Genomic DNA, 14,192 nt, shown 5'->3' with positions numbered 1-14,192 from the left:
ATAGCTTTTTAATTTTTTTTTAATTAGGGAAATTAATCATTCGTATGAGTAAAAGTTTTGAAAATAATTCAACATTGTTCTTTTATATAAATATCAATTACTATATTTTGCGTGTAAAAGCAAATTTAAACCATAAAATTTAAGTCAAAAGGTTCATAATTATTTTAGACATAAACGCAATAGTTTTCGATTGTCACAATACCCTAATATCTTTTAATTAGTTAAACATATCAGTTTCGGAGAAAAGTAGGTACTTTTAATTATAATTAATGCTAGCAATTTTGATAAAACACATTATTAAACCGTCCTTCCTTCCTTCACCAGATAATGGACACATTTAAAAAGAATGTAAGAACCTGTGGTTTGTTATCGTTCCAATTAGGACTTATCAAGTCGTTTTTCGGCTATAGGGAAACCTGGTGGGTTTTAGAAAATTATCGTATAATTTTGCAATTTGCGTCATTGTAAAGGAAACTTGTGAATTAAAATATCCTTCTTGTTACGCAATTACTTAGGCAGAGTTGGAAGCGTTGGTGTAGTGTCTTCAGCGTGTGCCTCTTTTCCCTGAGGCCGTAGGTTTGATCCATGTACCATTGAAGTTTCGAAGTGCGCATTTCACAAGTGAAGGAAAACATCACGGTGTGTGTCATACACAGCAACTGATATGTGTACAAAAACCTGTGGGCCAGTTAGTATAAGGTTAGAGGGCCACTGGTTTTTTTTTGATCGTCTGTTGATTCGTTTCTCCATTTTAGAGTTGTTGAAATTTTGATATCACTAAAAAAACAGTATTTTATAACTACTAGATATAGAAATTCGCAAAATACTTTTAACAATTTCTGTAAATAATGAAATAATTTTTGCGTTAAATTCTTAAAGCCGCGCATGCACACATTTACCAAGGTCCATGATTAAAGCAAGTGGGTCGCTGGACCGGTTGTCCACATGTTGCGCTTCGCCCAAATCTCACTGATTTTATCTAGACTATATTATAGTGTCATTTGTTATAATATTGTGCTGTAGTTTGCGCTTATTTGACATACCAACAATAAGTCAATTGTCATAAAAATCAACACTCTTCAGACAATTGTATTTGGTAACATAAATATGTTGAAAATAGTCGGTCCTTAAAAGACTGCAACGCGCTTGCTTGCTCTCTGGTATTGTGAGTACCACTTACCATCAGATGAGACTCCTGCCCGTATCCTCCTGTTACAAATAAAACATTATCATATGTTATTATTCTGTGATAAATTTATTTCCTGTTATAGATGTCATTCTATTTTCCGTTTAATCGCATTTGTGACGTTTTGAAATTTTTAATCGTTATTTTTAATGTTTACCTTCAAATCTTAGTTTCATTGTTATAGATTTTGTATAAAAATATCTAATACTATTATTCTTGGAATAGAAATGTGACACAGTCTAAATTTGACAGTCATCACAGTCACAATGAATCAAATTTAAAGGAAACTCCCTTTGTTTATTTTAACGAAGTATAATTATGCAACGAATATGTTGTAGAATAATTGCAACCGGATTATTGCGATAATCGTAGCGAGACAAGACGGCAAGCTATTAAACAATATTATCTTAATGAATAAATAATGTTTAATTAATGACGCTCTCGTGGGACAAAAGCTTATACGTGCATAAAAATTGTATGAAACTAGTTTATAGATTGAATTTAATTCTAAGTCTATTGATAGGCAAAGGAAGCTTTAATTACTTGGGAGATCTTGAATATACTTTGTTTAACAAGGTATTATTTTTGACGATTTGTTATAACTATTTTATTTTGTTTGGTTTATTTGACGTTTTAAAGTTATACTTCTTTTTTTTAGTTAAAAATGAAGAGGGTAAATTTTTACGATACGCGCGCACATCGTTTCAATAAACCGACACCTTGAAGTTAGCTAAAGTCAACATTTTAGTTTTTTTTATTGTTAGTTTCCTTTTTTTACCCAGAATAAGGTGAACGAGAAAATGTTTGAAAAGATTTTAACTTGTTACCCTGAATAAGTATAACTTCTTACGTGTGTACATAAGTAAACACAGGTTCTTTCGTCCTTTTATATAATTTTTTTCTGAGGCAAGAAAGAGTCGTGAGTGGCAGCGACAGGCAATATTTCTTTTTGTATTAAAATAAAACTAAGTTCTATTATTAATGGCAACTACATATATACAAGTAATCTACTAAATGAAATTCTACGACGATAAAATCCGATATTTAGAAACCGTTAAGATTTTAGTCAATTATATTCATTCATCATTCACTCGTTTAAATAAAATTCTCTTATGTGTTTTTCTGTCATATTGGTTTGGTAACGCTGTATTGAAACTACTGTGTTTCAATTTCAACTGTTTACTTTAGATAAAACATCTAAAAAATCTTTCTTACGATAATGTCTCCACCAAAAACTTAACACAAGGTTAGAAGACATAAAAATGTTCCATAACTCAATTGCTGTAAGACATTCAATGCAAAGCAATAATATTATCCGAATTGATTCTCAGACTCACTTATTGCAAATAAATATCATAAATGAACTCGAACCCAGCATGGAATATGCAATATCCTTAAAATATTATACATTTAATTCTATACCAATAATATGGCCATTCGAAAACAATTTAATAACAATTACAGTCCTGAATTTAATTCGGCAAAAGTACTTTACGATTTAACCAATACATAAAGCTTTCAGGATATCAGGTTCGATGAATTAATCCCGTCAACGGTCGATATAATGTAATTAAATGTTTGCGATTCGACTGCCTCGAAGATGTTTACAATATTTCGGCACACCTACGTGAGATGGTGACATATCTACAGTTCGCCTCGATTATGCACAGATTAATATTATTACGTTTACCTATCAGGTCAAGGCTAAGATAAGACTGTTATAAAATTATTTTTTACTTATATATTTTAGTATATAAAGACACCTGAAATGTATTAGAGGCAATCAAAGAGGAGAGGGTTTGGAGTTAACTCTGGTATAGGTACGCTGCAAATTATGCTTATAGAATTATGTTTTTGAATATTATTGTTCTTTGAAAAATTCCGTAATTTCTCTATTTTTAAGTATATGATTCGCATATAAATATGAATCTAATGAGATATATATACATTTTAGTAACTAGTAATTAGTCAACCGGAGACGGGATAATTGCATCATTAGTACTCAGTTACAGACCGGTTAGTTATTATTTAAATGAACGGCAATTGAAGTAAAAAAATATATCACTTGTAATATATTTATACTTAAACTTAAAAAGGCTATACCAAAAATGTCTCACATGTGACCGTTTCACAATTTTTCAATAAAAATTGCAATTAATAAGAGTTCCGACGCGCAATTGCGTGCAACATGGTCACAGGTAATCAAATGATTAAACACGTTTTAATCAGGTAACTGTGAACTAACATTTCGTGTAAATAAAATTAATTAAAACGCGTTGCTTTGCTGTCGCTATTATCCACCATTTAATAAAACCTGCGCCCGTACTCTGTAACTTCCAGTAACGACAGCGATAATGATTCCGACGTTTTTATATTAGTTCCATGTCTCTCTCTCTATCCATATCAAGCTATGATACAACAATGCGCGGAACAAAATTCCATTGTTGGGATAGCTATTGGAAGTTACAGAGTAAGAACCCTATGTCTACTAATACTTCTTTCTTCTATCTTTCTAACTCCAAGCTGCTACTAGGTATTTTCAATAACTTTTCATATTTAATTTAATTCACTGCCTTATAAGAACATTGGATGGATCCTTAAATTGCACAAGCATGAATTGCATGATATTAATGCATAACTTTTCACAACAGGTCCTGGCTGATGATTTGAAGAAGAAGAACAATAAGGTAGGACAATAATCATACTTTATTCGGATTCGAAGGAACGAAGTATTTTTTTTAAAGTATTCACTATTTTGTAAAAAAAAATAACAGCGATCATGAAATTAACTTTTACAAAATAATTTAATAGTAATAATTAGCATCATCTTTTTCCTCAATTCTAGAATGTTTTTTGATAATTAATTTCACTTTTTCATGAATTTTCCTGTTTCTTATTTTACATGCGTCGGATATAGGTCACTACCTAAAATTTGTAACCAATGCGAGCCGGAATTATTTTGCTAAATTTATTTATTTCTATTTATTCGATCTTGACTTTGATTTAAAAGCAAAGAATAGGTTGGTTAGTTAAAACGATTCACTATAATTTTCTTAAGACAACATGAATATTAAGGGTTGACTAATACCAACATTATATGTATGATAATATGTATATTAGAGCAGTTTTGGCCTAGAGGTTTCAGCGTGCAACTCTCCTCCATGAGGCCTTGGGTTCGATTCCCCCGGCTGTGCACCAATGTAGTTTCTCTCTATGTGCGCATTTAAAATTCAGCCGAACTGTGATTAAACGGGAAAACATCGTGAACAAAAATCGGGTTGCCTTAAACCAGAAAATTCGATGACGTGTGTCAGGCACGGAGGAGATGGAGGGGACTGATCACCTACTTGGCAATTTTTCTTTTAAATATAAATTTCCCTATATCTCTCTTGTGGTGCGGGACCTTATTTCGCATATGTGTACATACTTATATTATGAAATTTCCTAATATATATTATCCACTACTATATCCACATACAAAATTTATATATTACTACATATTTTATATTTATGGGCTATTTGGGGCCCGTCTCACCTCTGCTACGCTCTTGTTGCACTGAGTGACACATATCACTATCCCAACGCAGAAATCCTTCAGCTGCGATCTGGAGTTTCTCAATGTTTCGAGTAAATGCTCGGTTATCTTTATATCGATTTGTTGGAGGATCGTACTTGCCTATTAGATGTACAAATGTTCACGAAACAAATATAGAAATTAGAGGTACCATACCTATAAAGTTTGTAGGTTATAAACCACGCGTTTAGTTTTAGTTAAGACGTGGAGTTTTAGAAAAATTAAAGCAAGTTTCAAGTTAATAAGTCACGTTAATCGCTGCTATTTCATAACCGGTTAATGACTCCAAATGATTTATGAAGCGCAGAGAACGGGCAATTTAGTCATTATAACTATTATTAGATCTCACCTAGTTCCCTACTTGTACGATTTTATGTTTTTCGTTATAATACTGTGCTGTTTGTCTTAATAATTGCGTTGTAGAATGTTTTTTTACCTTAGGGCATAGGTTTTAGAGGCGAATTTTGTTCAACACGTAAACAAACGTTTCATCGTTCCGTTTTTATTAAAATTTATATCACACATTGAATACAAAATGACCTGAGGTAGAAATCGTGTACTCACAGTCAATCATTATAATTTTTAGTGGTCAGCAGCTTAACTATTGGTATTTAAATATATATTATTAGTAATCAACTCTTAATTAAGAAATTCATAGTATGGATTCAACCTAAACTTTTCTGTCACCAAAAGCTTTGCAAAATTATAATCCTTATGACTATAAAAGTCAATACAGACTAGACGAGTGTGTAAGCAAATTATTGAGCTCCCATTAAGGTATTTGTCGGCAAGAACAAGACGAAAATATTTATGAGTCAGCAATAATTCGATCTCGATAGGGCTCACCCACTTCCTAATCTCGCCATCGAATGTTGCAAAACTGAGCCATAAACAATACGAACATCATCGTAAATTCTACAAATGATGTTAGCTCGACGCTACCTTTTCACAGCAACGGCGATTGGGTGGGGCTGTTAAAAGAGCGTTACAGAAATTCTACGCCTTCATGACTATTTATTTTTGTCAGAAGATAGATGTGAACATGTGCTTACATACGAACATGTACCCTCTCAATGCCAGCGGGCTCGCGAGTGCGTTGCCGTACTATTTTAATATTGTAGTTTGTAAACATATTTTTTAAACATAAGTGTATCAAATTGATAGATAAGTTTTATTTATATTTTATTGATAAAATGTATAAGTAAGACTACGGGTTCCAACAAAACGACAGCATTATGCACTAGGATACAACATGATTTATAATATTTTATTTATATACAAAAATACACTATAATTTTAGTATTAAATACAAAAACTACACAGTATCGCTTCTATGAACTCTGCAATCATATGAAGGTGTCGATAGCGTCGGTTGCATTGTGTTGGCGCAACGTCTTTGTTAATATGACATATTTTTGAACAATTATTATCAAGTGTTAATTGAAGACGACTTTATTAGTAAGATTATTTTAAACATTGCTGAGTTTAATAGTGGTACAGTTATGTTATCTTTATATAACATTTTAGTGGTTAAGGTGGTGTTTATTTAAAGGAAATAATTTAAAAATATTATGAGGTTCGATAAATTGAAGAGGTGCTTCTTTCGTGGCCTCATATGAAATCACGTTAGGATCGCGCGATACGCCGCTACCGCATTACGCAATAATTCTCAATTATCTTATACAAGATTATTATTTATACGCCATTTATATAATACTAGCTGTTGTCCCCGACGTCGTTTACACTCCGACAAAAATATCCTCTCTTTCAATGAACACGGAACGTAGCTAAAGTTTTAATTAAGACAAATTTCTTCGATCGTGATTTATCTTAAGGTTTTTTTTTTTAAATAATAGTAAATGAGCCTGTGGGACGCCCAAAAGGGCAGTCGCAGCCCATAGACACCCGTTAAAAGTAATGTAAAAGCTTATCAACGGATTTCGTAATAGACAAAGGCAACATATATTATTAAATAGTAAAACAATGCCTCATACACAATGTCCATACTAAAACAAAGATTCGATTCCGGTTTTCATACGATTTTTATACAAACAAGAAAATTTAGACAGCTATACTTCAATCTTTTTGAAGCTACAAGTCAACAGTTTTTGCAGATTACCTATTGATTCGCAATGTACATACAAAAAGCGCTATTTACGTCCGTTCACGCGCCGGTAATTGTATAAATAATTCACGTGGTCCACAGGAGACGTAATTGTCAGCACGCTGTGCAGGTATCAGTAGATATTCGAACTATGGATGATGGAGCTTATAATGTTTACCTGCTGTGAAATTTCCAATTTCCAATTTTGGACCAGTCAGTGGGAAGATTTTGGAACTCTCAATTACTAACGTCATCTAACTATAACATTCATATACAATATTTGATGGCGTAAATCAGGAATGACGTGTTACGGAATCTTTAAATATTGAAAATCGTTATTTGAGTTAAAAGGTTATGTCATTTACTCAAGAACCCTCCAAAATGATATTAATGCTTAGTATATTCGATTTTCAAATTTTCACATTGTGTATAAATTTAACGTAACCTAACAAAACTTAAGCTTATGTTATAAGTAAATTTAAATGTATATTTATTATAATGCCTTATCGATTGTTCCAACATCACGTATTAAATAACTTTTCAAAGCCTTCGTATGTACTATAGTTCCATTTTCTCGTATTCCATATTCAAATCTCGTAAACGGGCTTAATAGTATTGAAAGCAATTCCACGCCGTGTCGTGTTTCCATGTAATTTGTTGTATTCATTGACATAACGGCTAACGGCTGTGTGCGTAAACTATCTTTTAATTCTCTAACTACCGCCCCAGGGCCGAACTTGATATAACTTCATGTTCTCTAATGGAATAGGGTTTAACTTGCGCTTACAAAGGAATTTTCAAAGGCAATATTGAGACGGCTTTTTGAACATAGTGTACGAGTATATTATTGTCACTGGGCACAGGGCACTTCTTTGATTGGTCTTTTTAATTTATCTTGATTATATGAGACAATTATGTACCTTTATTTAACATAAATGCAGTACTATATGCCGTGTTTAGACCTCCGATGACATTTGAATATCGGAAGCAAGCTGCGTGTCACACGAACCAATGTTGGTGATAAATTTTATGAAATACCTGCTAACGGCACTTTTAATAATTATGTTGATACGTAACAGGGATGAGACAAATAATTTTTTTATCTAGAAACAGTAGACTTATTTGAATGGCATCGCTTTTAAATAACTTTTTGCCGCGCTTTATGTAGAACCCACTAAAATGTTTAGGAACAAATTCGGCTCGGGGTCCATAATATACATACAAATTCTTAAGAAGCTAGAAGGCTCTAAAGTGCGTTGCGGATGATAGTTTGAATTACCTGTGTGGGAGAGCCTGCTTCCCGGGTAAAAATTTGCTAAGAGTATAAAAATATTATCTACCGAGAACCCAGGGTACAGAAAAAGCAATTTCAGACTTGAAACTCTCTTAAACATTAGGGTAACTTGTTTAAATTTTATTTCACTCGAAATTATTAAAAAAAGGAGTGTAAAGTAATTTCGTAAGTCACCGCAAAAGTACCGTTTCAACCAGTCCTCAGACCCATCTCAGTTATTAATCAGAGTTATCACTTCGTATGATGTGCTTATAAAGCTCAATATCAGGAATTTAAATTCGAATGATGCCCTCAGAAGATTGGCAAGACACGTTGAGCGTGCTATATGAGATGGGGGTAACTGATTTTTTGGAAAAGGATTCTTTTAATATGCACGGTTTCTTAGAATTTAAAACAATTGAATTGAGACGGTCGGTTTATGTTTTTTTAAGCCAAGTTTATTACAGTGTCTTTTCTATGACGTTTTATTTTAGTCATAGGTTAAATAATTTTTTTCGTTTCGCCTTAGCACGATTTTTTTTATTAAACCTTCCTTTTTGCCTTACCTACCAGTGTCTTTGCTGTTGAAAATGCTTGTCCTTTATTCTCTTTATTTATTTACTCATTTTCTTCTACTTTTCACAGTACAATAAACACACATTATAAAAGTCTTTTTATATACAGATGACTGGAGGCAAGGTGGTCAATGTCCAAAACGTGAATTTTGTCCATAGTCTTGTTACAATAATGGATTTGGTTTTGGGTGATAAAAGTTTTCAAGTACAACGAACTGTCTTTTAGTATGTCACAGAGTAGAGAGAGAAATGTTGCTAAGGGGCGAAATGTACCATATAGTATACAGGATAAATCATAGACAACTTATATTTTAACAAATCGAATGTATGGTATAACATTACACCGCTACTGGTCATTGGAAAATGTTAAAAAATACTTGAATCAATACATTACGTAACTTAAACCGGAAAACTTTTAATTAAGTATCATGTTTATTCTACACGTTTATTAAAGTGGAATTTACTCGCAAAACACTAGGCTTTACTCAAAAGATTTCAAAATAATTTGACATTGACAAGTTGTTATCCTTATTCAATAATTGTTAATTTCTCACTTGAAATTTTTTAACAAATTTAGTAACACTTATGTCGGATCTCAATTATAATCGATTTAACTGTAATTTATTGAATCAGATATTTACGAAACCTTAAAGAAATGTTGTTATGTGCAAAAACATTCTTGATTTAAGAATGATCGCGATTTTATGTTTCCTATTTTTTTTTTAAATACAATTCAGGATTAGCTATTCAAAACCTGCTAATTGTATGTATGATTATATAAGTTACATATGCATATGTTTTCATAAGAAGTCTATTCACGACCTTAAATATCATATTGTAAAATGCAAATGATTTTTTTGTAAAAATTTAAACGTTTTGACACTTTTCCATTGATTTTTCATAAACTGCGTTAAAATTGTTATTCTTAGTTAATAATAATTCCTCAACATTGTACAGTTACAGAATTTTTCCTTCAAGCAACAGTTCCAGAACATGTGTATAGAAAAACATCATAATTCATACATTATACGTATCTAGAAAGCTTTACTATAAATTTTCCTGAGGTCTAGACCGCGCGGTTGCACCGTTGTCTGACGTCACTAAATTAAGCCATAAGAACGAGGCAGGAATACAGAAAAAACGAGATGCCGTATCGGGATCACATGGATCAAAATATGGCAATAAATGACGCCTAGCTCACGGAAAATTTCATTTTTTTTCGCCCGTCTTTTGTTTTTTACGTGACATCCATTTTTAATGGTACCGGATGTGTCTATCAGGCGTAGCTTGCGCGGGAGTGCGAATATTAGTGACATGTGTTATATCCGCTATCTGGACCGGTTTTTTTGATTGATGGAACAAATAGTAGGAATTGAAGATGCAACTTGTACCTGTATTATTTGATGGTTAAGTTTTTTATTGAATCAGCTTTTCTGCTTTTTGAAGAGAAAAAAAACCGATTAAATATAATGTTCTATTACAATACTTATATTTTGTTTGCTTTATGCAAGGTTGAAGTAAGTTGTTTTTATTTTTTATAGAAAATCGTGTTTTAAACGTTTAATTGTTGATTAAAAGTTTTGATAAGGGAATTAATTAACTCATACATAATAAATTCTATAAGTAGCTAATTTATTTATGTTCACACATCAATAATTTCTTAAATAATTTGTTTCACTTGAATAAATTGACGCCGACAATACACTATTATCTTTTAGATCTCCGCACGCGCAGCGCTTATTACTCAGTCAATCTGTTCCTAGATTTCTCCAACACCAACCGTAATAAAGAAAATGCAAATCCATACATATGTAATAGAGACTATAATCGCTTGGGTGATAGGATTGTTTATGACGTTTCAAGTCGCTAATTGTTTTGTCGATTTAAACAGATAACCGGAAAATGAATTTATCTCTTTTCGATGTTTAACCAATTAATATACGTGTCTCTTTCTCGCGGTGTGTTTATCTAAGATCGAAGTGCATAGTGTTGAAAATATAGTAATTTATGATTCAATTACTGTTACGACTCAATAAAGTAATTATACGTTAGAATAACGGTGAGTCTCGATTGAAAAGCACTTGCTATTGTGATGTTACATGGCTTGTAACAAGCTTTAACTTGTTAGCAGCGTGAAGTGGTTTATATATTTTATAAGGCTTTCGACTACATATGCGTGCTCAAGTCAAATACATCAATATTGTCTTATATTAACGCGTGTATTATATTAATCTGCAGAAATAAATACTGTTTCATAGTAATTACATAACAAATGATTAAATGTAAAATTTGGCTTTTAAATCATAAATAAAATTACTTTTTCTAAAATTGAAAGGTCTGCTACGCACTTACAAGCCTGCCGACGTTGCAGATGTCCATGAGCTGTGGTTAGCACTGTGTGATCCGACTGCATTAAGATATTTGATACACTACTAAATGCCAGTTTTTTCCAAATACATTATCAGATATCATGAAACTGCTAACGAAGCTGCCGTCTTCATCTAGTAACAGTAGAAATTGGACCCTTGGAATCAATTGTCTGGTCCTAAGTTTGGTCAAAGCGAAAGCGATCTCCTTCGATCAAGTGTCTACATTTCGAAAAGCGTAAGCCTCTTTCTGAAGCACACGAAGGGGATACTTCACTCCGGGCCACCGCTTGCAACTCTATAAAGCGCAAATTGGACGCCATATGGAATACTGTTCTGACATCTGTTCCCACTATGTGGAACTAGCTGCTGATGTACTTCCATTTCCTTCAAGAAATGAGCGTACCAATTCTTTAAGCACCCGGCAAAGCACTTGCGAGCCATTTGTCAATGTGAGTTTCCATGGACGGCGGTACCAAAAAAAAAAGAAGAAAGAAAGTTTGAATGTTTCTTATTTCGGAGGCCAATACTGAGGGTATCGCAAAAGTTAGTGAATAAAAACATGAAATTACAAACGACATGTCTACAGTACTTAAATATATAAAATGTATTATGTCTCCTAGAGACATAAAAACTCTAACAAAAAACTTGTACGAATCTAAAATCGTATCTCATGTATGAAACATCTTAAACTTCGTCAACCTATAACTTAGAAAGCGTTACCTTAAAAAACATGTTTTTATCTCACCCTCGAACAGTGGCTAATAAATTGACACCATTTTTTAAATCAGTATAGGCTCGTATTTTTACATTCTTTATGATGCTTTTATGTTGTCAGCGATGCATTAAAATTCATGCAAAACCGAGTGCCGTGCCTTGTCAAGCCTAGTGACTGACGGATGAACTTGTTTCTTGCAATTTTGTAGTCCTTTGTTCTCTGTACAGTTATCGGGGAATTAAACCGATTTAAATATGAGCTAGAATGTTATTCTCGTATAATAAAAACCTTATTTGGTTTGGCATCGAGAGACCCCAACTATAAAAATAATTTTATATTTGTCTAAATTCTAATTATACCAATTCTAATGATACCGTACATATGGACATATGGACATATGTAGGTTACATATGGACTCGTGAAGACGTTTTTTTTAATCTTCCTTTAATGACAATGTTTAGTTTTGTTGGAATTGACAATAATTATTCAGTCGGTTTAAATACGAGACGTCTGTAACATTACATACTGAAATCGTGACAAATATTGACGTCGATGTCACATGTCTCTGGTCAAAGCCTTGACTATATTTTACAGTAGCATTTAATTCTTTTACTATTTTAATCAATAATGTATTTTTCTATATAATTATTATTAAATATCGGTCCGTGTCAAATTTCGTTGGCGCTTTAGTGAAAAGGGACATGAGATTTGGTAAATAAAGGGATATCATATTGATGTATTGTTGGTTATTTGGAACTTTACGCTATCTAGTTGTACAATAATGATATAAAACCAGATTACATTAACACAACTTTTAATTTTTGTTTTAATTTATTTACATAGATTAAAAATACACACCTACAAAACTAATTCTCAACTTTACTATATACGTACATGGGTAAGAATAAATGGCAAAATAAAAACCGTAAGTATTAAGTAATGTATTTTTATTTATAAATATTTCCTTTTGCTTTATATAAAACTAGCTGACCCGGCGAACTTTGTTCCGCCTTAATGGCAATAAATAAGCAGTTTGGATTTTTTTATTGGAAAAAATACAAAAAAATTAAATACCTACATTAATCATTCATTATTATTTCTGTATTTTAGTACATAGGTTGCTTTTCACTTAAGTACCTTGTGATACACATTTTTTCATTTTTTGTTTTATTATCAGGCGCAAAAACAAACAACGCTGATGGTCTTCCGACCCGTGAACATGTCACGTATAATTGACCATGGGAAAAACATGAATGTTCTAGATTTAAACCACAAACTTTTAAGGATTGGCCTTGTGATTTGTTGATGGTCATGGCAAATGCAAGACGTATCGGAAATTGAAGTCTTTTAAATTCAAACGGCATATCGGTTGGGATCATCGGGATCCTCGGAATAAGAACTTCCTCACCTTTGAATTTTCCTATCATTATCGTAGCGTAAATTACATTGTTCTTCAATTTTCTAACCACCAAACGCATACCATTATGTAGTTCAGGTCATCTACATCTTTATTCTTTTTCTTCTTTTTCTTCTTTTTTATCAGTAAGCAATGTAACTCTCATGTTTGTTGTCAGCTGCAGTTTCGTCACATAGCGCCATAGATTTGACGATTTGAGGCAAGCGTTTATTTCGTCGACAGCCGTAGATCTTGGAATTACTGGCAGTATTTGGCGGAAATCGCCAGACAGTAAAATCATTGCTCCTCCAAAACATCTCGATTCATTGCGTAAATCTTTTAATGTTCGGTTAAGTGCTTCCAATGCACGTTTATGCGCCATTGTGCATTCGTCCCAGATGATGATTTTCGATGCCGCTAAAACTTTGGCCATTGCTGAGTGTTTTGCAATATTACACGTTGGTTCTCCAATAGTTTGAAGATTTAACGGTAATTTTAATTCTGAATGAGCCGTACGGCATCCTTCTAACAATGTGGCTGCTATTTCAGAAGAAGCAACTGCAACCGCTATGTTGGATCTCGCCCGAACAGTTGCTAAAACTAATGACATGAGGAATGTCTTGCCAGTTCCACCAAGGGCATCTAGGAAATATAAACCACCATTTTCATCATCGTTTGCCTTCATTAAAGTATCATAAACTTCCTTTTGTTGGTATTTCAACAGGGGTACATTCGTTTGAACTACTAAATCTAATTCCTGGTGATCATATTCACGTTCCCGTTCCAATACTCGATTAAATGCGTCATTCGACAACAACAACAAATAGAAACATTCATCATTCTTTGGATGAACTGTATACATACGACAATACCGAGTTTTATAGTTCTCTTCACTGTTTATACGAATGGGCAATAGCACTATCATTATAATTAAATTGTAAATTGTAAAAATAATTAAACGTATTTATTTAATAGAAATATTTTGAATATTGATTTCTTA

General features: G+C 32.7%; 1 protein-coding gene across 2 annotated transcripts in view; it reads left to right on the top strand.

Moving 5' to 3' along the window:
- The window catches only part of LOC110993362 (serum response factor homolog), a 147,699-nt gene that overhangs the window by 49,319 nt on the left and 84,188 nt on the right, over positions 1–14,192 (top strand). The window contains exon 3 of one of the 2 annotated variants that reach the window (XM_022259588.2): positions 3,838–3,873. The exons of the other annotated variant lie outside the window; for it this stretch is intronic. Within the exon in view, the coding sequence (XP_022115280.2) occupies positions 3,838–3,873 (36 nt within the window). The remainder of the gene's footprint in view (positions 1–3,837; positions 3,874–14,192) is intronic. 2 annotated transcript variants of the gene reach the window in all.

Source organism: Pieris rapae, chromosome 3 (genome assembly GCF_905147795.1).
Source record: "Pieris rapae chromosome 3, ilPieRapa1.1, whole genome shotgun sequence".
NCBI classification, from domain to species: Eukaryota; Metazoa; Arthropoda; class Insecta; order Lepidoptera; family Pieridae; genus Pieris; species Pieris rapae.
Note: the sequence above shows the minus strand (reverse complement) of the source record. Positions and strands in the feature narration are given on the sequence as shown.